This window comes from Hylobates moloch, unplaced genomic scaffold, assembly GCF_009828535.3.
Source record: "Hylobates moloch isolate HMO894 unplaced genomic scaffold, HMol_V3 SCAFFOLD_24, whole genome shotgun sequence".
NCBI classification, from domain to species: Eukaryota; Metazoa; Chordata; class Mammalia; order Primates; family Hylobatidae; genus Hylobates; species Hylobates moloch.
Window position 1 is genome coordinate 10,889,977 of NW_026652299.1, and position 25,197 is coordinate 10,915,173.

At 36.0% G+C, this 25,197-nt stretch overlaps 1 protein-coding gene and 1 pseudogene across 2 annotated transcripts in view; one reads left to right on the forward strand and one right to left on the reverse strand.

Moving 5' to 3' along the window:
- The window catches only part of LRP1B (LDL receptor related protein 1B), a 1,938,417-nt gene that overhangs the window by 1,250,614 nt on the left and 662,606 nt on the right, over positions 1-25,197 (forward strand). For both annotated transcript variants that reach the window (XM_058434432.1, XM_032145942.2), the window contains exons 24-25: positions 15,066-15,263; positions 17,391-17,595. In XM_058434432.1, the coding sequence (XP_058290415.1) occupies positions 15,066-15,263; positions 17,391-17,595 (403 nt within the window). The remainder of the gene's footprint in view (positions 1-15,065; positions 15,264-17,390; positions 17,596-25,197) is intronic.
- On the reverse strand, positions 2,257-2,904 carry LOC116462948 (leucine-rich repeat-containing protein 57-like; annotated as a pseudogene).

Consider the following 25,197-nt stretch of genomic DNA (forward strand, 5'->3'; position numbering starts at 1 on the left):
TGCAACAGGCAGCACAGCAGAGACAGGGCTGTCTGCAAAGAGGCAGGGGCTGGAAGGACATTTTATATGGTGGTGCTGGAGGGAGCTACTTGTGGATTGAGGTCATTGTGGCCACAGGACAAGGAGGTCTTTGTTTATGATGAGATTAGCCACCTGTCTGATCGATTGTTCATTGTTCTTCCCCACTTGGAGCCCTCCCCCACCTGGAGCCCCTTCCACATTGTTGCTTACTTATCTATCAGGCCTCCACATAACCTATAAATATACTACTGCTATAACTCCTACGATGTACTCACAAAAATAAAAATTAAAAATTATTTTTAAAAAAAGCACAACTTTCTGAGGAGTCCACGTGCTTCATCAGACTGCTAAGAACCCATACATTATGGACCTCTATTCATTTTGTTTCTTTCGCTTAGATTGTACTTTCCTCACTTCATCTCCAGAAATCCTGGATATTCTTTGAGACGTGCTGGCTCAAGTCTTTTTTCATCAATTAAATCTTCTTCCAAATATCCTTGCTTTCCATTTATTTATCTTTCTATGTCTGGAACATATTGTTCTTGAATATATGTGATCACATTTTTAACTGGCTGTTTTATATTCTTAGATATCTTCTTATTTCTTTACAATAAAATAATACAAACTTTGCAGTTAGAATTCAGGTTACAGACTTTTCTCTTGTGTTTTACATAATATCCAGTCCACTTCTGGGAAAATAATATGCAGTTAATAAATACTATATTCTTTCAGATATTATTGTATTATTTTAATCTTTTACTTTAAATTTTGTTTTGTTTTGTGATTATTTTTGTAGTAGTTTTCTTCTGACCATTAAAATTTGAGTCCCAGAGCATAAGTTTAGCAGACATTTATTCTATATTTCTTCTTCAATATTCTCACACAAAGTAATTGGCTTGAGAGGCTGAAAAACAGCAATTTGTTGTAATGGTAATAGTCATTTCATTCACCTACGTGTTTCAGATGAAAAAGCAATAGATCAAATATTGACCTCAGACACATTTGTGATCATATTTCACATGAGAATTGGCTCCAGATGTTTGTTTTGGATACAGATAACAAAATGATTGAGTGTCTTAGAGTGGTTATATACCATATGAAATAAATAACAACTTGTGTTTAATGTTAGAATAATTCAACATTTAAATACAGGTGAGCAGGGACAGAAACAACTCTCCTAATGGAATTGACTCATCTGCTCTCAGCTCACAGTGGAACTGTAGGGGCAGAAAGGAGGTGTTCCCTTTCCTCCCCATAATAAGGGTCATAAATGACTCTCCTATAACAAAGACCAGTTAACAAGAGAAAATCATAGCAAATTTATTTGATCATAGTTTTTTGTTTTATTGTTTTTTGTTTTAAAATATTACAGCAATAGTTTATTGATAGGTAATTTGATTAGTAGAGTTATACATACAACAAGGAGGAAAGATTACCAGAAAGAAGACATTATTTCTAACAAATCTTCAAGAAAATATTGATTATTAAAATGACTTTTATCGTATAAGTGTTGCATATACAGTTTTAGCTCTTCAGAGCCCTCTATCAGTAAGTTGCCTGAAATAGTAAAGAATTTGCTACGGCAGCCTTGGGGAACATTTTTTAGTGTTGTATTGGTGCTTCTCTGACAAAGCGTACTTTTAATCAAGACAAATAGTCCCATATTTATGTAAGTCCTAAATTCCAAGTATAAACACTGCAATTGAACTGACGGACTGGAATAAAATAATAAATCCTTAGATTAACCATACCAGCCTCTCACAAATTATTTGAATTTCATAAAAATATGAAGTGTTAACATAGAAATGAAATGGCAACTGACTTTTCATTGAAAACTCACACATTCAAACTAAATGAAATCTCAAGCTGTGGTGTGGAGTTATTCTATTACCAGGCAGCACTCCCTCACCATAAAAATAGCAGCTAGCTACTTGTTTCTTAATGCCAAACTAATGATGATTTTTGAAGACCAACCTTGCTCACTGTCATAATACCCGTGACTCAAATAGAGAACTTTTCCTGTCTCCTGATTTCCTTTCTTTAGGCTTAGTTGAGAAGAGCCCTGAAAAGGAAAAAAAAAAAAAAAAAAAAAAGATCACTGAGTAAAACATAATCTCCTGGAGTATCATCTTCTTATTGCAGATACCCTTGACAACAACAGGAGCCTTTGAATCAGCAGCACTCCAACAAGTCCGAAGTCAATATCCTGTAAGGTTCCCATAGACCTGGAGAACTTCATGCAAACTTCTTGGTGGCCATGAACTTCTCCATGTACTTACTGAAGTTTATTTTAAAAAGATTGCCTTCCATATCAAGTGGGCAGATCTGGCAATCATTGCATATGCTCTGTGAAAGCATGCTGAGCTCAGGACAGTTCTCTTCCAGGTGAAGAATTTTAAGGCAAGGACAGCCAGATATCTTTATTGAGACCTGAGATATCTTCTTCCAGTTGAGGATGAGTTTGATGACCTGCAGCTCTCCTACTATATCAGATGTACTTCAAATCTGGTTCTTGGAAAGATCCACTACATCCGGTGGCCTAGGCTACAAAGTTGGGTGATAGCGCTCCTAGTTGGTTCCCAGAGAGGCTCAGGGTCTTGAGGGTAGAGAGTTGCCCAAAGGTAGATGGCAGCTCTCTCAGGTGACTGCCGTTTAGGCGTAGCATCTCTAGAATTTTTTTAGGATTGCATAATCTCATTAGGCAGACCAGTTTATGTTGTTCAGGGAGAGGTTCTTCAGCAGAGTGAACTTCTGTATCAGCAGAAGTGGTAGGTTCTCCATCTTGTTGTTGGACAAATCGATGGTCCTGGGTTTGCTCATTAGTGTATACAATTCTAAGGAGAACTTGGTCAGCCCACGGTCCTTACACTGGGAGACACCAGTTTAGTGTGCCCATTCCACTTGAGTACCACGGGCACCGTTTCCTATTTTAGTGCTTCAGCCTACATCCCTCCTATGGCTCAGCTGCCAGAGGGTTCAGCAGGGGAAGCCCCAGGACCCACACTAACCAGGTTGTGTTCCCCGGACTTAGTCCTGAATAGGAACCTGATGATAGTTTTACGTGACATAGAAACCTTCCGAATGAAGACCCAAAGACCCAGGAAAAACTATCCATTTTTTATGCTTAGGCTGAATGAAGTATGGACAGACGTGTAGAAATAGGATTGGATAGAAAGTGTCTGACCTAATGCTTATAGATGGTTGGGGGGAACCAGCACAGCCTGTCTGCTCTGATTCTTCTGAACTTCTCTGGGCAGCATTGCTTCCCCCAGGATATGGGGCAGACCCCCTCTGGAATGAGCATCTTCAATTTCTTTATGGCCAGCTCCTAAACAGAAAGGTTGATGTCTTCATCAGGGTTCTCTAAAAGGACAGAGCTAATAGGATAGATGAATACATGAAGGGGAGTTTATTAGGAGAACAGACTGACACAATCATAAGGTGCAGTCCCACAATAGGCTGTCTGCAAGCTGAGGACCCAGGAAACCAGTCTGAGTCCCAAAACCTCAAAAGTAGGGAAGCCGATAGTGCAGCCTTCAGTCTGTGACTGAAGGTGCGAGAGCCCTTGGCAAATCACTAGTGTAGGTACAAGAGTTCAAAAGCTGAAGAACTAGAAGTCTGATGTTTGAGGGCAGGAAGCATCCAGCATTCGAGAAAGATAGAGGCCAGAAGACTTAGCAAGTCTAGTCTTTCCACATTCCTCTGCCTGCTTTTATCCTAGCTGTGCTGGCAACTGATTAGATGGTGCCCATCCAGATTAAAGGTGGGTCTGCCCGTCCCAGTCCACTGGACTCAGATGTTAATCTCCTTTGGCAGCAGCCTCACAGACACACCCAGGAACAATACTTTGCATCCTTCAATCCAATTAAGTTGACCCTCAATATTAACCATCATAGTCCGGGAAGGTTAGAATAATATTTTTAGGCTTTATGGCTGGCTTTGGGGAAAGGGGCTGCTAGTTTCTATGACTTGCTCTGGGAAAGAGAGATTATAGTTACTGTGGCTTGCCTAAGGAGAGAATGAGGCATGAAAAACAGGAAGACAGGAGAGGGTGAGGGAGAGACTTTGCTTCCGAGGTAGCTTCTTAGGACTTCACTTTGTGGTGCTGTTTTCTGAGCCCCAACAAAACTCTAGCGGTACCACGTGATTTCTCACTGTTAAGATTGCTGTATTTTCCATCTGGTTTTGTTCGTAATTTTATAGAAAAGCAAAAGTATATTTCATCTTTTAAAGTTACAGTGAAACATTTTTAAGTGAATAATTTAATCTTCTGGTAATTAGTCTCTTCCTGAAATGTATAGTGCACTTTGTGCATCTAAAGAAAAAAGGCTTTATTCTATATTTTGTACACCCCTTTTAGAAAAGCAGCAAATTCACAGTTCAATAAAAATGAATTGACTAGTTACTACTTTAAAAATATCAATTTCTTCTTTCTTGCTCATTTTTTCTTTTCCGTCATCTTCTGTTGTTTCTCCCTTTAAAAATGTTTTCTTTCTATTGAAGGCGATACCTGTCCTTATCCCTCTTGACGTTACAAAGAAAAAAAAATGATGATAGCAGGCTTTTGGCTGGGCATGGTGGCTCACACCTGTAATCTCAATGCTTTGGAGGGCTGAGACAGGAGGATCGATTGAGCTGAGGAGTTCAAAACAGCCTGGTCAACATAAGAATACCCCCTACCTACCAATAATTTAAAAATTAGCCAGTCATGGTGGTGCACATCTGTGGTCCCAGCTACCAAGGTGACTAGGCAGGAGCATTGGCTGAGCCCAGTAGACTGAGACTGCAGTGAGCCATGACTGTGCCACTGCACTTCAGCCTGAGCAAGAGTAAAACCCTGTCTCAAAAGAAAAAAAAAAATAGTTTTTCAAATTACAGCCATGATTGTTCCATTCCTTTTTTCCCCTTGAGTTTTCATCTGTAGTTCTCTCATCTTTTTTTTATTTCTCTGCCCTCTCCCCTTCTCTGATTCTTTACAATCTGGCTTTTGCTGAATTGCATAACTGATTCTGTTTTCTTGAAGTTCACTCCTAATATATTATTATATAAAATGATATTTCATAAATGCTACTTTTATAATTTTTATTTTTTATTTAATATATCTCAAATCTCAGTTTTCTCATATATCTCAATACTCAAGTACATTTTCCCTCTTTAGTTCATTTATTAATAATTTAATTCATTTATTAATAATTATAATTCGATTATTAATCACCCTTCTCTGAAGTATTGATTTCTTTTAGGACCACCTAAAATATGATACTGATTGTGATATGGACAGGAGGCAGGGAAATACTGGGTAGAACAGGTAGGTTCCCCGTGAGGTCCCCACCCTCAAGCCTGGACCCATAGCCCAAAGTGAGAACTTTACATCCCTGTTTTCCTGCTCAAATGTTGCCTTTTCCAAAACCACCTTGGCCCACCCTGCCCCCCGCCTCCATCCTGTGCTCATAAAAACCCCAGGCTCCACTGGCAGCAGAGCAGCAGAGAAGGAGAGACGAGAAAAAAGCAACTTGGCGTGGTTAAGAAGCACCTTGACTTCAGAGGGATGGCTTGATGGTGGGACCTTGGAGAAGAGTTTGGCCTGGGACAGCTAAACTCCAGGGGAAGACCACCTTCCTGGTCCATCCCCTTTTCAGCTCTCCATCCCAGTGAGAACCATTTTCATCAGCAATAAAATCCCCTGCATTTACCATCTTCAGTTCCTTGTGTGACCTGATTCTTCCTGACACGCAGTAAGAGCTCGGGTTACAGGGGGTTGTCACTCTGAGCTGTTAAACACTTAAGCCACCCCAGGGCAGCAAAGTAAAAGCGCACTGTAACATGCCTTCTGAGGCTCTAGGGGCCACACAGAGTTCCGCTCCTGCCGGTGACCTGAAGCATTCCTTCTGGCCCCTGCGAGCACTCACCAGCGTGCTCCCCTTCCCCGCGAGGGGTTGAGAGCTGCAGGCTGAGTCAACGAGCCACCCCCTTCGCAAGTCCTGTGAAGGGGTGAGGGAAAATTTTCTGTTTCAGTTGCATTTTCTTCTGGCTCCATTGCTGTTTTTTCGGCAGCCCACTGGCAAATTTGTAGCATATTTCTAGTAACATTGCAAATAACATTACAGTATTTTTTTTTTATCTCAGCCCGAATCAGGTTGTATTTTCACATTAATGTTTTTGTTCTTATTCTCTAATTTTTTTTTTCATTTTTAGGCTTTTAAAATTATATTTAGGTTTTAATTAAAATCATTTCTAGGAAAGAGATTGTGAATATAAGGACAAAAATGAAAAAATACAATGGTTGTGTTTTGGTATACTGTGTCCACTACCCAAAGCTAAATTTTCACATGCCTCTATGTGTATTTCCTTGGACAACCCCTTTCCACTCTGAACCTTCCCTTATCACTCCAGATCTGATTACTGTGGCATTTATATCTCCAGCTATATCAATTTTTTTTTTGAGGCAGAGTCTCATTCTGTCACCGAGGCTGGAGTGCAGTGGCACCATCTTGTCTCACTACAACCTCTGCCTCCCAGGTTCAAGTGATTCTCGTGCTTCAGCCTCCTGAGTAGCTTACAGGCATGTGCCACTGTGCCCAGCTCATTTTTGTATTTTTGTAGAGACGAGATTTCACCATGTTGGCCAGGCTGGTCTCAAACTCCTGACCTCAGGTGATCCTCCTGTCTCGGCTTCCCAAACTGCTGGGATTACAGGTGTAAGCCTCCGTGCCCAGCCTATCATTTTTCTTACTAGCTAATTCTACTTCCCCAGCTATCATCAGGTCACCTCAAGATTAGTTGGCTAAATGTACCCTTTCTCTTCTCCCTCAATTATCTGTAATTCTGTCACTAGCTGCAGTATTTTTTTGGTCTTCAGGGCTCACAACCTCAACTTATCTTTGATTTTTCCAATTCCTTGCTGCCTTCTCTCTCCATGTCTTAATTTTTTTTCTTCACAGTGTTTCTGGGATTCAGATCTCTTTCTACAATTAAGTAGCATCTGCACCACAGCATAGTCCAGGAGATACATATGTTCTAATGATGATGGCAATCTTCTCTCCAGCAAATTTGTTTTTATCTCCTTGTTTCTCCAGTTTTTGAGGAGGCGGATACTGAAACTGGAAAAAAATCATACTATTTTTACTGAGAGAGGAAAATCCAGATCCAGGAAGATGAAAATTAATAGAAAGGGGTCAAGATAAAAAATAAAGTGATAAGCAGATTTGCTGCCTTGGGGAGTAGTGAGTGATAAAGGTGAAGCCATCAGGGGAATGAAGCTGTGGGGGACTTAAAATCCAGTCATCCATTCTTTTATTTCTCTTTAAAAAATGACACATTTATATATCAGTTTCCATCCAGATTTTAAAAGTATCTCTCTGTTATCTATGAAATTAACCTCAAGCCTTTCTGTCTGCTCTTCAGAGCCTTCTTCATTTTTGCTCATTTTCCACCTCCAACCTGATGTTTCCTCATCATCCACTGTGGGTTTCGACTTTAGGCATATTATTGCTATTTTCATCATGAGTAATAATAGTATATGCACGACTAAGAATGTGTAAAGCACTTTCACATATGTCGCCTCATTTAATCATCTTCACATATTCCGTTCACTATCATCTATGATTTAATAACAATATCTTTCACATTCTCCCTGGAAATTTGAATCCTTTACACTCTTCAAAACTCCCTTATCTACAAAGAATTTCTTCAAGTTAATTATTATAATGTTATGAATAGCTACCATTTACCCAACACCTAAAATACGATCATTTATTTATTACTCCCAAGAAACCAGATAGTCTTAAAACTCGGATTTTATACCTATGGAAATGAAGACCCAGAAAGGTTACTTCATTTGCTCAGGGTAACAGGCTGTGGCTAAGAGACGTTAGGGCAAAGGTTTTGAACTTTATTCTTCCTGACCTCAAAGCAGGAGCATTTACATAATACTGCAAAGACCCAGGCAGTTTATCTGTGCTGTGAACCCACACACTCCTATGATGCCTTTGAATAGTCAACATTTTCATGACCTTACTTTTGTTACTTGCATCCACTTTCATAAAAGTTGAGATTGAATCAAAATATTTTATATCCCTTATGAAACATATGAAAATTTTGCAGCAAATGATTATTGAATGTAAGAGCTTTCTCTGTTTTAAGTAGTTGGACCCTTTCTCTTTTCTTCAATTACTCTCATATTTATGATCTCTCTCTTCCTCTCTTTCTCTTTATCTTTTGAAGATCAGGCAGGAAGGGTTGAGTTGATTACACTCCTCACTTCCTGGCACAGTATTATAATTGGATCTATGTAAGATTTTTTATTTTCCTCCTGCCCTGCCTTGGTCTCTCTTTCTTTCTTTACTTTTATTTCTAAAGCCTACCCCTCTTCCTTTCCTCTGTCTCTAGAGGAAATCATTTCAATGTAGTTCATATATTCTCTTATAAAAATCTATGTTTTTTTGCATACATTTTAAATTATGTAATTGGTATTATACATATTACATTCTGTCATTTACCTTTTTTAGTCAGCATTGTCTTTATGAACTGTATACCTACTCTATTACTTCTAATCACTAGGTAGTGTTGTAGAGCATGCACACATCTTTTATGCTTTTGCATTCTACCATATAAATACACTCAAGTTGCCCCTAACTTTCTGTACAAATGATAATTCCATAGGCATACATTTACCTGCATTCTTATAGATGTGGATAAAAATTCCTTTAGGACCAATAACAATCATGGAATGTGCTTCTACTTACAATGACCAAGTAGAACCAGTTCCTCTTCAGAGTGGTTGCACAGTCTACATCTGTACCAACAGTGCACTAAGTTCCCGCATCCTTCGCAGCTCTCAAAATTATCCACTCTGTCATTTTCTCCCTAATATGTAGGAGTAACATGAGATATCATTGCTTTTGTTTGCATTTGTTTTATTTCTCATGAGTTTGAGCACCTCTCCATATACTCACTAGCCTTAATTTCCTTTGGTCATTTTCCTATTAAGACTACTGCCTTTTCTTATTGATTTGTAGAAATCAACATTATGTTCTAAACTTTAGACATTTCAGATGCTGCCTCCATTCAGTCACCCATCTATGAACTTCATCCATGGTGACCTCTGTTGAACAAGTCTTCTTTGTCTGCCTCTGTCACTTCTTTGTTTGATTCATTTCTTTGCATATTTCTTCTTCCTCCCATAATCATTTTCATCATATATAGGGTCTTCTAGGCTTGTTATTCATTCATTGATTTTTATAACTATTTATTCATTTATGCAATCAAAAATATTTCTTAAATACAATCTAGTAAAAGACACTGGACTGTATCCTAGAAATGCAGGTTTTGTTGTTGTTCCACCTCTTACCTGAGTGCTCTTCTCTCTCACTCTGCCTCTCACACACACACCCCAAATGAGGATTCTTAACAACTTGTTAATGAAAAGAATTGGTGAGTTAAGCAAATCACGAACTTGACATACAAAGCAGAGATATTTTAAAAATCCAGAAATACTTGGGAAAGTGATTACTAAGAGAGAAAGAAAAAATTGGTTCTTAAAAAAATGTGAGAGACAGCTGATGGCATCATCATGTATATGTACAAGTTCGAACAATACTTGAAAGTTCGTCCTGGCTTTCATTCTATTGATTCTATTCCCTCTGCCTACCTGTATATTATACTTCAGAAATATTTAACTATCATTCATTCCCAATATGCTTATAGCTGGAGAAATGGAGGGAAGCAAGTCATGATATATATTGGGCCAGATAAATAATATACTATTTACCACTTCATAAGTTGCTACTGTGTAAAATAAATGTATCTGATGATGGGACAGAAAAGTTCAAATAAATTCTTAAATGTACGAACAGAAAATACAGTAAAAACTCAGAAGTAGCAGGAGAGAAAACATTGTAACAGTAATATCACTTTTTGTTTGGTGATATTATATATATGGTAAAGAATCAGGGGATTTCACATAGAATTGCTAGTTGTATGGTTGTAATAGCAATTTACCCTGAAAGGATCTGAAGGACTCTTGTTTTTTAGACAACTCATCTGCTGCTTTCATAGTCTGTCTGATAAAAATCATTCTGCATATCTGTAGTGGGATTAAAAGAAAAACAAAGAAGATAATTGTACATAGAAGATAACAGTCTTCTGAGTGTTTTCTAAAAGCTTCTTGTAATGCACTAGATATATAAAAATGAAATTCATCACTTATAAAAAGTATAAATTGTAACCTCCTTTATTTTGTACATATCTCATCTCTTAAAATATGCTATAAGGAGAAAGATTTCAGGCCACTTCTCTATTAGGAGGATAATATGCTGGTTTGAGCTGTTAAATTCAGTCATTTATGAAACAGAAGCTAGTATACTGGAAGAGTTGTTAGAAAACAGTAAAAATGGATGGCTACTTCACGTATTATTTATATTCATTCTAAATTGAGTTGCCCCTAAAGAAGTTAATATAGCTATGTCAAGATTGAAACAAACTAGAAAATTCTTCATTTATTTTATCTCCAAATACTTTTTTACAAGTTTTCATTTAATTAAAGAAAAAACCATTGTTAAGATGGGATTTTAAAGTTCTGTCTTCATGATTTCCCACTGGTTTATGAAATAACACATTGGATTATTCATTACAACTTTATTTTCTCAAAGGGGAGATAATAATCTAATAAGTCAACAGAGATCTTAAAAGTAGAGGCACTTGAGGAAGATATCTAGATTAAGAGTTCAAATAGAAAATGATTTGAAAATTTACACTTTGATTTTTGATCTTTGGTAAACTATTTTATCTGTTTATTTTAGTCAAGCATAATTCAGTAAATATTTATCAAACAAATGTTTTCTCAACATAAAATGACTGTAAAGAATACAAGAACTTGAAAAGATTGTGAGCAGTTTTAATAAGATAGTCAATGTAAAGGTCATTGTTCAAAGAAAACAGATGTGCTTTTAATCACTTTTCATTTTATAGACTCAAACATGTTTGGAAATAGTGAGAATAATGTATTCAACAGCCAACATTTTTAAACATTTAGAATATATCATTCACAATTTAAATGATTTTCTGAAAGTAATAAAACATTAGATAACTTTGAAGCCCTCTGTGTATGCATTTCTCCATCTCCAGACACAGCCCCTTTTGAGAGCCTGGTGTCTCTGCTCTATCCCTACAGTTTGTGTTTTTAAACAACATTTAACACTGTGCTTTTATGTGTACACAAGTTATATGCATTATGTACCCATCTGGAACTAGCTTTTTTTTTTAACTCATAAATATGATTTTGAGATTTAACTGCTCTATAACATTCTACTCTATAAAAAGATTACGGTTTGTCATTCCTCTGTTTGTGGCCTTTAGGGTTCTTTCTAGGAGTTTGCTATATCAAACTATGTTGTAGTAAATGGCCTTATGATGTCTACATATGGAAATGTACACAGGTTGAACTACGTATTCAAGTGTATGCGCATCTTCATTTACACGTGTTCAAGTCTATTATAGCCAAATATGTCTCCAAAATAGTTGTAGAAATACAAACTACACTGACACTTTATGAAAGTGCCTCATTCTCCAAATCATTGTTAACCCTGGCTACCATCATGGGTCAGATTGCTTCTCCTCCACTTACTAGCTGTGTGACTTTGGCATGATAGTTATATAATTCCTCTGTACCTCTGTTTCCTCCTGTATAAAATGGGGGTGACAACATCACCCACCTCATAAGGCTTTGTGAGGACTGTGTAAATTGGGATTTATAAATGTTTAAGAATGGCTGGGCCCGGTGGCTTACGTCTGTAATCCCAGCACTTTAGGAGGCCAAGGCAGGTGAATCACTCGAGGCCAGGAGTTCAAGACCATCCTGGCCAACATGGAGAAACCCTGTCTCTACTAAAAATACAAAAATTAACCGGGTATGATAGCACATGCCTGTAATCACAGCTATTCAGGTGGCTGAGGCATGAGAATTGCTTAAGCCTGGGAGGCAGAGGTTTCAATGAGTCAAGGTCACACCACTGTACTCCAGCCTGGGCAACAGAGTAAGACTCTGTCTCAAAAAGAAAAGTTTAAGAATAATTACAGTATATAGGAAGCCCTCCATGTGTGAAGTTTTGATAATTCTTGGACTTCCAATTTTGCCCAATAAAATGGGTGTGGTCTTGCTGTTTTAATTGGTGTAAACTTTTCTTAATATTTTCAATTACTATGTGACTTCACTATGGACTAGTAACGAAGTCTGTGGACTGGCAGCAGTCTATGTAGATAACTTGAGTACCACTTTGTTAAATTACTTTTAGTCTTGTGGGTTTTACTTTTTTTCACATTAGATTGGAAGGTATAATTTTACTATTAAATTAATGTTTGTAATGCTTATATATCATTTCAAATTTTTTGTTTTTTTTTGAGACAGACTCACTTTGTTGCGCAGGCTGGAGTGCAGTGGCATGATCTAGGCTCCCTTCAACCTCTGCCCCCCAGGTTCAAGCGATTCTCCTGCCTCAGCCTCCTGAGTAGCTGGCATTAGAGGCACGTGCCACCATGTCTGGATAATTTTGTATTTTTAGTAGAGACGGGGTTTCACCATGTTGGCCAGGCTGTTCTCGAACCCCTGACCTCAGGTGATCCACGAACCTTGGCTTCCCAAAGTGCTGGGATTACAGGCATGAGCCACCGCACCCGGCCTTCTATTTCTTTTTAAGTCAACTTTGCTAACACATTTCTCTAAGAATTAACTTATTTTACATATTTTCAAGTGTATTATTAAAAAGCATATCTTACTCATCTGTTTTTTATTTTCTATATTTTCTATTTTCACTCTTCCTATTGTTAATTTATATATGTATGTGTATATATGTATGTATATTTATATGTACAAGTATATATATATAATCAAGTCTGCCATAGGTCTAGTCTATCTATATTTTGTTATTCTTTTAAACAAATGGCTTTGGGTTTGCCAGTAATATCTTTTGTTGTATTTTATCAATTTCTGTAGTTATATTTGTTATTATTTTCAAATTTGAGTTAATTCATTTTTATTTTCTGAACTCTTTGAGTTGAAATATTATTCCATTAATTTTTCTAATAATAATTTCTCTATTCAACTAACTCAAATGCACAGAAAAGAAACAGAACTAAATTGTTGGCATTCTTTGTTTTCTTTATATAGATAGGAAATTTTTCAGATCTGGGGAAGGTTGTAGGAATGACTCTGAATGCGTAAAAAGTTAATGATCTATGTGAACCTGGACTGTTAACAGTGAGCTAAAGGTAGTATTTGTACAGTTTTATGCCCTTTACAAGTTTTTACAGTCGTTACCACATTTTTTAAATAACAGATATATTGAGATATAATTTACATACCATAAGATTCACTCTTTTAAAGTGCACAATTCAGTTTAACTATTACAACTATTTAATTTTTGAACACTTTAATCACCCCAAAACAAACCCCATGCCCATTTGCAATCACTTCCCGTTAATACCTACACTCGGCCCTAGAAACCACTGATCTATTTTCTACCCCTAAAGATGTGCCTGTTCTGGACATTTCATATAAATGTAATCATGCAATATGTGTTTTATGACTAGCTTCTTTCACTTGGCATAATGTTTTCATTTGTTTTAGCATACACCAGTAATTCTTTTCTTTGTATTGATGAATAATATATCTATCATGTGGATAGACAGCATTTTTTTATTCATCAGTTGATGGGCATATGAATTATATCCATTTTTGGTTATTATGAATAATGCTGCCATGAATATGCACCACTTTTTTTGTAAACATGCATTTTTAATTATCTTGGGTGTTCAACTAGAACTGGAATTTTTGCTCCTCTTACATTGAAGTCTATAATACAGTTTGAGTTAGTTTTTGCCTATAGTGTAAGTTTGAACATAAGTGGAGGAAAAATCATCTTTCCAAGAAATAATGCTGAGAGAACTAGATTTTCACAAGCAATTGAATGATATCTGAACCTATCTCATACCATATGCAAAAATTAATTCAAATTGTATCAAAGACCTAACATAAGAGCTAATCCAAAATTAGGTAATTTTTCTTTTAAACAACTGTGCATCTAACACAAACATTTTCTTTATTTAAAAAATGCTAAATCCTGGATATTAAATTTTAAGAGTATTTGTTTTATTGGGAGCTATTTGGAACTATTCTGTACATGCTTTTGATATATTGTTTCAGTTAGCTCTTGTCACAATAATGTCATACAGCAAAAACAATACTGTGCAATAAATAACTGCAATATCTAAGTGATCACAACAATATGCATCAGTATGTCTCACAATAATTAGTTTAGGGTTTGATGCATTTTTGAAATAACATAATTTTAGTAACTTTCAGATACTGAAACATTCTTTTAGGCACAAAAAATAATACTAAAAGAAACTTTAATCTCATATCCGTTTTCAAAGCTTCTTTCCTTTCTCCCTACTCAGGCCTGTTTCAGGCTAAAAAACACCAGTGAGGAATGATACAGTTATGATTTTTTTGGACTCTGCAGGAAGCCGCCATCTTCTCTCTTAATGGAAGCACTCCCTAACTATAAGTCCAACAACTTCTTCACAGATTTCTTTTTCTGTTGTTGTTGGATATTTCTTCTCTATGGATCTGTTAGTATGGGATAGTTAGTTAGGAGTATAGCAAAGTTAGTTTTAGCCAAATCTTAGCAATTTCTATGGTGATTTTTCTGAGCTTTGTCAGCTGAAATTCTAAAAAAAAAAAAAAAAAAAAAAAAAAAAACAGAAAATCCTCCATTTTGTCTTTGTGTGGCAGTAATTCTTCTGCTCTTTTATCAGTATCAGGTATATGTAAATCCAAGGAATAAAAACTCCCTAATACCTATTCTAATGAATACACATAAACCTAAGTTTTGCAAGTTTCTGTTAAATTTTGGATTAAAAGAAATTGCTGTTTTAAGACAGAGAATTATGTAATAAATTATACTTTTAAATAATATATTTTGATCCCAAGTGTTTCATTACCAGAGTTTACATTTTCATAAGCCTATTAAAAATAAATTTAATTTCAGATCCTTTTGAAGCATTCATCATCTTTTCTATTCGTCATGAGATCAGAAGGATTGATCTTCACAAAAGAGACTATAGTCTACTTGTTCCTGGATTGAGAAACACAATAGCACTTGACTTTCACTTCAGTCAAAGTTTACTTTACTGGACAGATGTTGTAGAAGACAGAATATACCGGGGAAAGCTTTCTGAAAGTGGAGGTACATATATTATAATTTTTCTTAATGTTTAGATTGCCTTTTTAAGTGAAAATTCAAAGAACACGTTATAACAAGAAGAAATTTTGATTATTCTTTGACCTTTGGTCCTTTATTCCCTCCCTCATCTATGTAAAATCAGTGATGTTGAGCATCTGTGTGAGCACCTTTTGGGGGCAGGAAGTGGTGACGCTCGTGCTGTTCACACCACTTGCCACTGTGGACTTTTCCATGGACTGATGGCAAAGAAATGTATTTACAAGAAAAAAAAAAAAAAAAAAAAGACTGGTTGTTACATACCATTAGTCACATTTTTAGGAGTTACAATAATTTGTTTTTTTTTTTTTTTAATTTTGCTACCATCTTTCAACATAATTCAAAAAAAAAGAAAAAAGTATTACAAAGATGACTAATACGAGCTAAATATTTTTGCCATAATTTGACGTATCTCTTTCGGCTAAACTAATCCTTTCTTAAGTAGAAAGTCTTTGATATTAATAGCTAGGTGTGGTGGCTCACGCCTATAATCCCAGCACTTTGGGAGGCCCAGGTAGGTGGATCACGTGAGGTCAGGAGCTCGAGACCAGCCGGGCCAATATGATGAAACCCCATCTCTACTAAAAATACAAAAAATAGCCGGGCGTGGTGGTGCATGCCTGTATTCCCAGCTACTCGGGAGGCTGAGGCAGGAGAATTGCATGAACCTGGGAGGCAGAGGTTGCAGTAAGCCTAGATTGTGTCATTGTACTCCAGCCTGGGCAACAGAGTGACACTTCATCTCAGAAAAAAAAAAAAAGGAAGTCTTTGACATAAATATATATTTCTTTTAAAATGTTGCCTCCATGTGCCATTCCAAGGACAAGGTATCTCTGTCAAATTGTTAATTCCATTGTAAATCACCTTTACAATTTTGAAAAATGGTCATATTTAAGCACATAATATAATTATGATATGTAAACTTATACCTTATGTAATATACTGATTTAAAATGATGGATTTAGATTCATAGGATTAATCGGTTAGCTACTTCATAAAACACGTTGTTAATATGTCTAACAAAAAGCACTGCTGTGGTAGCAATGTTACAAACTACAATGATTTATCATATCAGAAAAGGTGTTTAAAAATGAAAGTTTTGGCTGGCCAGCACAGTGGCTCATGCTTGTAACACCAGCACTTTGGGAAGCTGAGGCAGACAGATGCTTAAGCCCATGAGTTTGAGACCAGCCTGGACAACATGGCAAAACACCATCTCTACTAAAAATACAAAGAATTAGCTAGGTATGGTTGTGTGCACCTGTAGTCCTTGCTACTCAGGAGGCTGAAGTAGGAGAATCATCTGAGCCCTGGAAGTTGAGGCTGCAATGAGCCATGATCACACCATTGCATTCCAGCCTGGGCAACAGAAGTGAGAACCTGTGTCAAAAAAAAAAAAAAAAAAAAAAAGAATTGTTTTAAAATTGTGAAAGAAATTAAATAGTGGATAAATAAGAATATTGGTAGGCATCACCAAAATGCTTATTTTTATTCAGACCTTTTTCTCTTATTTACATTTTTGTTATATCTTGCAAGTCTTAGGGTCCCAGGTGGCGAAGAGGGTCATCTGGGGATTATCTTTGTTAAGGTTAAATATGGTAGTAGCTGTTATCTGTTATGCTTCCAAAAAGAAAAAGAGTGAGTGCTGATTAGCCAGAATGCATATTAGCTCTGGTGGGCTTTTTCTTTTGATTTTATTCTACTCTTAAAGATCAACATTTGAGTTAAGTTGCACTTATTTTAACCAGAGTATCATTATTGTTTCCAAAATCCTTTGCTCTGTATAAAAAAGACACAAACAAGAAATAACTTTTTTTTGCAACCTCAATGTTGTTATTAGCCTCAGAGCTGCTTAAAAATTTTATTCCACTGATACTAAAAGGATTTACTAGATTAAAGATTTCTGGCAAGGAAGATCGATAATGCTAAATTTGAGACTACTTGGTTTTGCCTGTGCTAAGTAGCACTTTTGCAGTCTCTCAAAGTTGAAATCACATTGAAATGATTTGTACTGCTGATCACAGGTAGGCCTTTTCCTTTGTGCTTAACACAATCCTTGAATGGGTGCACATGTTGGTTTTCCTTCTTTTGTAGGTGTCAGTGCCATTGAAGTGGTTGTGGAGCATGGCCTGGCTACTCCAGAAGGCCTGACAGTCGACTGGATAGCAGGAAACATATACTGGATAGACAGCAATCTGGACCAAATCGAAGTGGCCAAACTAGACGGCTCCCTAAGAACAACACTAATAGCGGGAGCCATGGAACACCCCAGGGCCATTGCTTTGGACCCAAGATATGGGTAAAGAAGTTTGCCTTTTATAGATTGAGTTTGGCATAAAAAATAGTCTTTCAATTTAATATTGCATTTAATTATCTCATCAATTATGAGTCAAAGTGGTTATTTTGTGCCCATGCCTGTGTGTGTGGGGGGGTGGTGGGGGTGAGTGTGTGAGTTGTACATACAGCAACTAGTTTAAGTTTATTACCACAAGTTTGGTTATAGGATTGCTTACATAGGTACTTTTAGAGGCTCAAAATGTCTTTTTTTTTTTTTCTAAATGTGCGCATTAGGCCCTATTGGAAGCTATTGCAACTCTTTTTCAAAGCAGTAATTTAATGAATTTCTCTTTTCCTTGCCAAAGAGATGCTGTAATTGTTTCTAATGGTTGCAAACTACAGGGTCAGTCTTTGTTCTAAATAGTCACAGATGTTAACCGCCTTACCCTTTATTTATTTTTTATGTTCTTGGAGTCAGTTTAAAAGAAAATTTAAATAAGCTTGAAGGAGTCCAGTGGTGAGATATTGACTATTAGGAGGTTTGAAAGACAAAGCATATGATTCTGGAAAACAAGGTTCAGTGTTGAGTAACTCAGGTTACTGCCCCTCTTCCCTTTTGTGTTCCTTTGTGAAGGAGCAGAAGAGAGGCACTGGATTTCCAGCCAGAAGATGTGGGTTCCCGTTCCTGCCCAGTCACTTATACTCTGGGTGTATCAAGTGTATTCTTTTCCCTTAGATTTCAGGTTTCTATTCTATGAGTTGGGGATAATAACATCTTCCTTCAGTTGTTTTTAAGGAGATGATATACATGGGAGATAATATGCAACTGATAGGTGAGAATGCTTTGTTATTCCTGTCGACTATGACTTTGGAATTGTTTGTAAATCAAAAGCCGTTGTCAAGCCTAAAGGCTAGCAGAAAGGAATTCTTTAGGAGGTTTGTTACTTTAGGTAATATCAAGTCCAGGGAGCACCAATGAGTGCTTCAATGAGAGAGGAGCTCCAATGGGCGGAGAGTGAGCCAAAAGGGAGTTCAATGAGATAAAGAAGAGAGAAAAGCCAGGCAATGTCTAAGTCAGCCTCCTGGCCACACCCTCTGACTTTTGCTCTTGTCTGTACCTAAGACTCAGAAGTCAATAGATTGGAAAGTATGTTTGCGTCTCTTTTCCTCAATTTTGACTCAGAAATGAAAGGGGCAGAAACCACTTATCTAGAGCAAGGATTCCAAATTGGCCACCCTCATTTATGTGTTTGCTTTATTTTCCACAGTGTTTTAAATTTACTTGAATTAGCTGTCAAAATTTAAAATATTGAGAGATTTTACATAAGACCCTGGATTTCTGCCTTCTTTCGTAAAATAGGGAGATTTGGTAACAATGAGCTGAGTGGTAGCTGTTTCTCTTAGCCTGAAAGTATATTCTCTAGTATGTAGTCTACATTTTACGTATTTCACTCGTTACTTCCTGTAATAACAATTGATCAGGGAAAAAGCCTGCTATGTTTAATAAGACATGCCTTTATTTTTCAATATTTTATTCTTGAGGTACAAGTAGATTGCTGATACTGACCCTATACCTCCCACAAAGTTGCTAGCTCATTATCAGCTAGGGCCTTATCTCCAGTGCCAACAACTACTGGTGTAAGGGTTTTACCTATCAGACCTAAGTGGTGTCAGCATGGGAAACTTTCTGAATAAAAGAAAAGTAATATTTTGGAAAAGACTGTAGTCCTAGCATGTATACCAACATGAGGAGGAAAATGTGAATAATTCCAAAATTATAAATGACACAGAAAACAAACAAAAAACCAGGTGTATGAAAGTTTAAAAATGGTCTCTCCAAACAAGATGATTTTGCAGTTGATGCTTCCTTTTCCACTGATATTATATTAGCAATGCTAGGATCAACTTATTTATCTCAGTTTTGAAAATATCTAGCCTGAGAGTAAAGGAAGAAAACAAAAACACAAAGGACATACAATCTACAAATACCATTTACGTGAAAATACCAAATACAATTTCCGTGTGAAATATCCTCAAAGAGTTGAAAGTTAATACAGAAAGCTAGCCTGAAAGTAGGGGAAACTCAAAAATGCTTCTGGGGGAGTTGATACCTTCCATCACTAATCGCTGCTATGAAACAGTGAGGCTAATTAAGATAATTACATTGATAATAAAATAATACTTTTTTAAAAATAGGGTAACAAAATAATGCTCATACAATCGTTTCTAGAATAAATGACCAGAGTTTGGATAACGGTACTAATTCATTAAACCGTAAGTGTTAACTGGAAGGTTGACAGATTTTTGTGTCATGATTTGATAGGCTTTTTATTGTTAAAAGTTATTTTATAGAGGTTGATATGATTAAGATATAAAGTTTATATAAACATCATAAAGCACATTTTAAAATATACATTTTTAGATTTAAAAATGTAGTGTGAATATTAAAATATTTTCAAGTTTATTGGCTATTTTGGGAAAAAGTTCTGAGGTTAGTTTAATATTGGACCTTTCACAAGGTAGCCTTAAAACATAGCAACAATAAGCACATACACACACACACACACACACACACACACACACACACACACACACACAGCAAAGCCAAGCCAAGCACAAGAAAAGAAACATTGAAATATAAGTTTATTTAAACTCGGCTTACTGTTTTAGTGCTATGTACAATATAAACATAAGATTTTCCCTAATTTCTCAAACTATTAATAAAATATATAAGGAAGCTAAGAATCAGCATTGATATGAGCTTCAAAGTAATTTAAACTTCTTTTGAAATTTTTAGTTTTAGATAAAATTCACTAATTATTGAGAAATAAGATTTATATAAATACTGTTATATTTTCTACTAAATCTTAAGCTTTTTGATAGCAAGGGAAGTTGTTTTCAGTCTGTAAAATCCTTCTAAGCCTCTTTGAATATATACTTGTGCTAAGTAAATGTTAAACAAATGAATCCATGCATATAAATGGAATTCGTTTATATGCAACTTATAGGAACTCAAGGATATATTTAAAATGTGAAGTATACAGTAAAGGACAGACAGCTAATGGGAAAAATATGAACTTTGTTTACAATAACAAATGAAAAGAAAGGTTTGCAACTAGCCACTTTTCTCCCTTAACACAGCTGAGAAAAAAAACAGGCCCTAACACTAGCCCCACAAAACACATTTACTTCATGTGAGGTTTCTACAGCAATCAAGGTCTTTGTGACCTTTTTTTACAGATGCCAATGTGAAGTGTTTTTAATTGACGACTTTGCTTCCCCAGCATAAAACCCACCAACATTCACTTTGGGTTATAAAACATATCTGTCATCATGCCATATTCCTTCAGTATTCTGGATTTTGACCTGATCTCCCAAGTCACAAACTATTCCGAGATGGTAAATTGAGAGTTTTAGGGAGGAGCTATTTTTCTTTCATTCCATTTTAAGGTAATGTACTTATTGCTAAGGTGACCTGAAAGAGACCATGAATCCTGTTTTAAACATTAAGCTTATATTAGAGAGTAACAAGCACCAGGGTGTGCAGAATCTACAAGGTACTCACTTCAGTTCTTGAACTTTCATTGCCTTTATTTTTACACTACTGCGTGGCATCTTCCTGCTCTATTGCTAAAGCTAGTATTTAGTTTTCCTCTGTCATAATAACTGAACTAAAAATTCAGCTTTTAACTAAAACTGAATTTAGTTAAACTAAATTTTTAACTGCCATAAAAATTGCGTTGGTGAAAGTAGAAATAGTAATTGTGAAGATTAGTGAGACATCTAAATAACATTTTAATCCTATCTAGGAATATTCTTAAATGGAACTAATAAAGATTTTGTTGATTTTAGAAGAACTCAATATTATAGATAAGTAACCTCTTTTTTTTTTTTTTTTTAACCAGGATCATTTATTTTTACCTTCTGCTGCTTGATCTGATAGATGATAATGGCCTTTTTATGCCTATAATGCTACAAGTTGTTCATGTCTTTTGATCTGGTTTAATCCAGACACATACTAATCCATGAATGGAGGAACTGCAGCATCTGTAGACTGTAGTTTCTTTTTTTAAAAGTCATTGTGACTGAACATTTCCATACATCCTATAAGGAGAGATATTAAGTCTTTGTATACTTGAGGATATCATGCTAATTCATTTTAACCATCTAAAGAGAAAGTAATAAGGAAAAATGATTCTGTTAAAATAGCACATTATCAAGTATATGAAGGAGTACCTAGAATTTTATGAAACGATGATCACTGAAATCAGCTCTTAAGATTGTTTTGAACTATGTTATGGCAAAGTTAAGAACACTTTTAGGGTGACTAATTCTATAACATGTTATTTATAAAAAGTGCTGGAATTTCTCACTTAAATCGAAGAAATTTTAGTCTCACAGTGATCACTATAGAAGTATACTAACACTGCTAGGTTTAGTGAAGAAATGAAGGGATCACTTATTTTAGTGAATCAAAGTGTCCCAAGCCATATTTTTCCCCCACTAGAAAAACGTTTCAGAGTTCACAGTGCCAATTATCTAGTAAATATAAATATAGAGAATGCAGAGAGATAGATAGTTAGACTCTCCACAACTATTGAGAGTATAACTGGATAGAAAGTTACAAGGTAGACACCAATTTCCCAATTGTTATACAGGCAAGAGATGATGCATCAGGAGTCTTTGTGTTATCATTGCAGAGTGAGAAGTACAGCCTTATCTACATCTATTGGTGGCTTATCCACAAATCCTCAGAGACTGCCTATAACTTCCAAATTCATGGTTTGTTTTCAGGGATTATTTTTTCTTTTCTTTTCTTTTATTGAAACAGAGTTTTGCTCTGTCACCCAGGCTGCAGTACAGTGGCATGGTCTCAGCTCACTGCAAACTCCACCTCCCGGGTTCAAGCGATTCTGTAGTTGGGATTACAGATGTGTGCCCCCATGCCCAGCTAATTTTCCTATTTTTAGTAGAGACAGGGTTTCACCATGTTGGCCAGGCTGGTCTCAAACTCCTGACCTCACGCAATCCATATGCCTCAGCCTCCCAAAATGCTGAGTTTACAAGCATGAGCCACCATACCCGGCCTCTTATGTTTTTTAAGCTTGCAAATCTCTCTACTGGCCCTTGTTTGTGAAGATAACACTACAAATTAGATTGATGCTATCTTCGTGTTCTTTCTATTTAAATCTTTTTGGTTTTAATGATAAGTTTAAAAGCAGCTGACAAATAACAACCTGTTGTCTATGAAAGATCTGTGCACTCAAAATTAAATTGTAGTGAGATTTAATTTATTTCATATTCATTATTTTTAAGAAAGGCATTTTACTATTTAGCCTATCAGCTTTATATTAACCATTGTTCAATTTTCTATTTAACTGGCAACATATTGTATTATTTTGTGATTAATTTTGCTTATAAATAATTTCATGCTAATATTTTCAGATAATTAATATTTTTATACAAAACAATCTTATCTTTAAACATAATTTTTTTTGGAAAATAGGCCCCACCATTGAAATTTTATAAATGTCCTCTGGTACATTTTTAAAAATTTGTACCTATGTATTTGAGTTATTTACACTTATAAACTTTTATTATAGAAATATTAAAGTACACAAACTAGCAGGGATTGTATAATAAACTCTCTTGTACCCATTATCTAGCTTAAACAATCAGTACATTGTCCTCTGGTATATGAATGTTCATTTCTATCATTTCCCAACGGTCTTATTCACATATTTCATTATCAAACAATAAACAATTTGGATATTGTTTTTCTGAATATACTTCCACAACCATAGCTCTGAAAGCCTTGAGACTAAAATTAAGCCATATACACAGAACTAAAGCTGTCTGTGAACTCTATAAACCTGAGACAGGTCTCAGTTAATCTAGAAAGTTTATTTTGCCAAGGTCGAGGATATGTGCCCATGACACAGTCTCAGGAGGTCCTGATGACATGTGCCAAAGGTGGTCCGAGCACAGTTTGATTTTATACATTTTAGTGAAACATGAGACATCAATTCACATATGTAAAATGAACATTGGTTCGGTCCAGAAAGGTGGGACAACTCGAAGCAAAGGTGGGAAGATTAGAAATGGAGTGAGGTGGCCTCCAGGTCAAGGTAAATAAGACACAAATGGTTGCCTGCTTCTGAGTTTCTGATTAGCCTCTGTAAAGAAGGCAAATGCATTGATCTCAGTGAGCAGAGGAGTGACTTTGAATTGATAGGAGGCAGGTTGGCCCTAAGCAGTTCCCAGCTTGACTTTTCCCTTTAGCTTAGTGATTTGGGGGCCCCAAGATTTATTTTTCTGTCACATTTCCCCCCTTTTCTTTTTAAAATCTTTCAGAGAATGCATTTTAGAAGAGCATGAGTCTCTGGTTTCAGGTTTCATCTGATGTCTTATGGCTATGATGGTTTATTCCTAGGTGGCTAAGTCTTGATTTATTAGGAAAGCTCATTTTTAGCAGGTTGTGAAGTCTCATGTCCTGTGACAAGAAAATAGGGGGAAGAAGGGTGAAAAACAACAACAAACGAAAGAACAATCCTGGAAAATCAGTATAGGCCACATTACTCTGAAGTCCATGCATCAGTAGGCAGGTATGAAAGTCGTTTATGTATGTGGCTTTAAAGAGGTTGCTGTTATATTCTTCTGAAGTTTAAGTTGTCTACTTTCAGTTCAGAGGGCTTTACAAAAGCATAGCTTAGTTTTTGATGACTCCAAATTAGAAAAAAAATGGAGAAAAAAGAAGGAAAAAGAAAAAAATAAAAACATTATTTTGCAGACTTGTAGCCAAGAAAAAATAGAATTTGGTCTAAACTGTAGAAAATAATAAAAAAAGAAAAACATTAGGCAAGATTAGAATCTAACAACACGTGTACTACAGTTTTTTGAAACATAATTTTTCTCTCTCCAGTTTCCCATTTTCACTAAAGACAACTCCTCATAGGACTGATTTGCTTTATTATACTTGACCTGATTATTTGTATACAGTGCAGCAAGAAATTTTTTTTTTCACATGGGCTTTTAAATTGGCTTTGATGGAATTTTGTTCCATAGAAGGAATCTCAGATAAGACTGTTTTAAAGTTGAGCCCAGCCATGGATTCATACTGTCAAATACCTATGAGTTGGGTGAATTCCTTTCCTCTTGAGGTTCCAGTATAAACATGGAGCTCCTGGGCCTGTCATAAAAATGACGTTCTTTCCTTACCCCAGGTCAGGAACCCTGTACAGGGATGGTATAGACAAGGTACGAGGCCAGTTTTTGCAAGGGGCTTTTATTGACTTCACAAGTCAAGTTTGATTCCTTAGAGGAAAGCACACCACTCCAGTCAAAGCCTTGGTAAAATAACCAGTTTCTCCAATTGTGTCCTATTACAAATGAAAACAAATTTTTATTGCACTTATGCAAATAATTGTATTGCCCATAAGCTAACAATACTCACAAATAGTTTCAAAATTCTGTAGAAATCAGGTAGAGAGAAACAAACATGCTCCAAATTGTGTTCATAGGAGTATATACCAAGTTGTTAAAAGCTGTCAATAGCTCAGGAATGCAGTTTATTTTTATTGTCATCTTCTACCAGGAGTAAACATGAGGCTTTAATTGCTGTCAG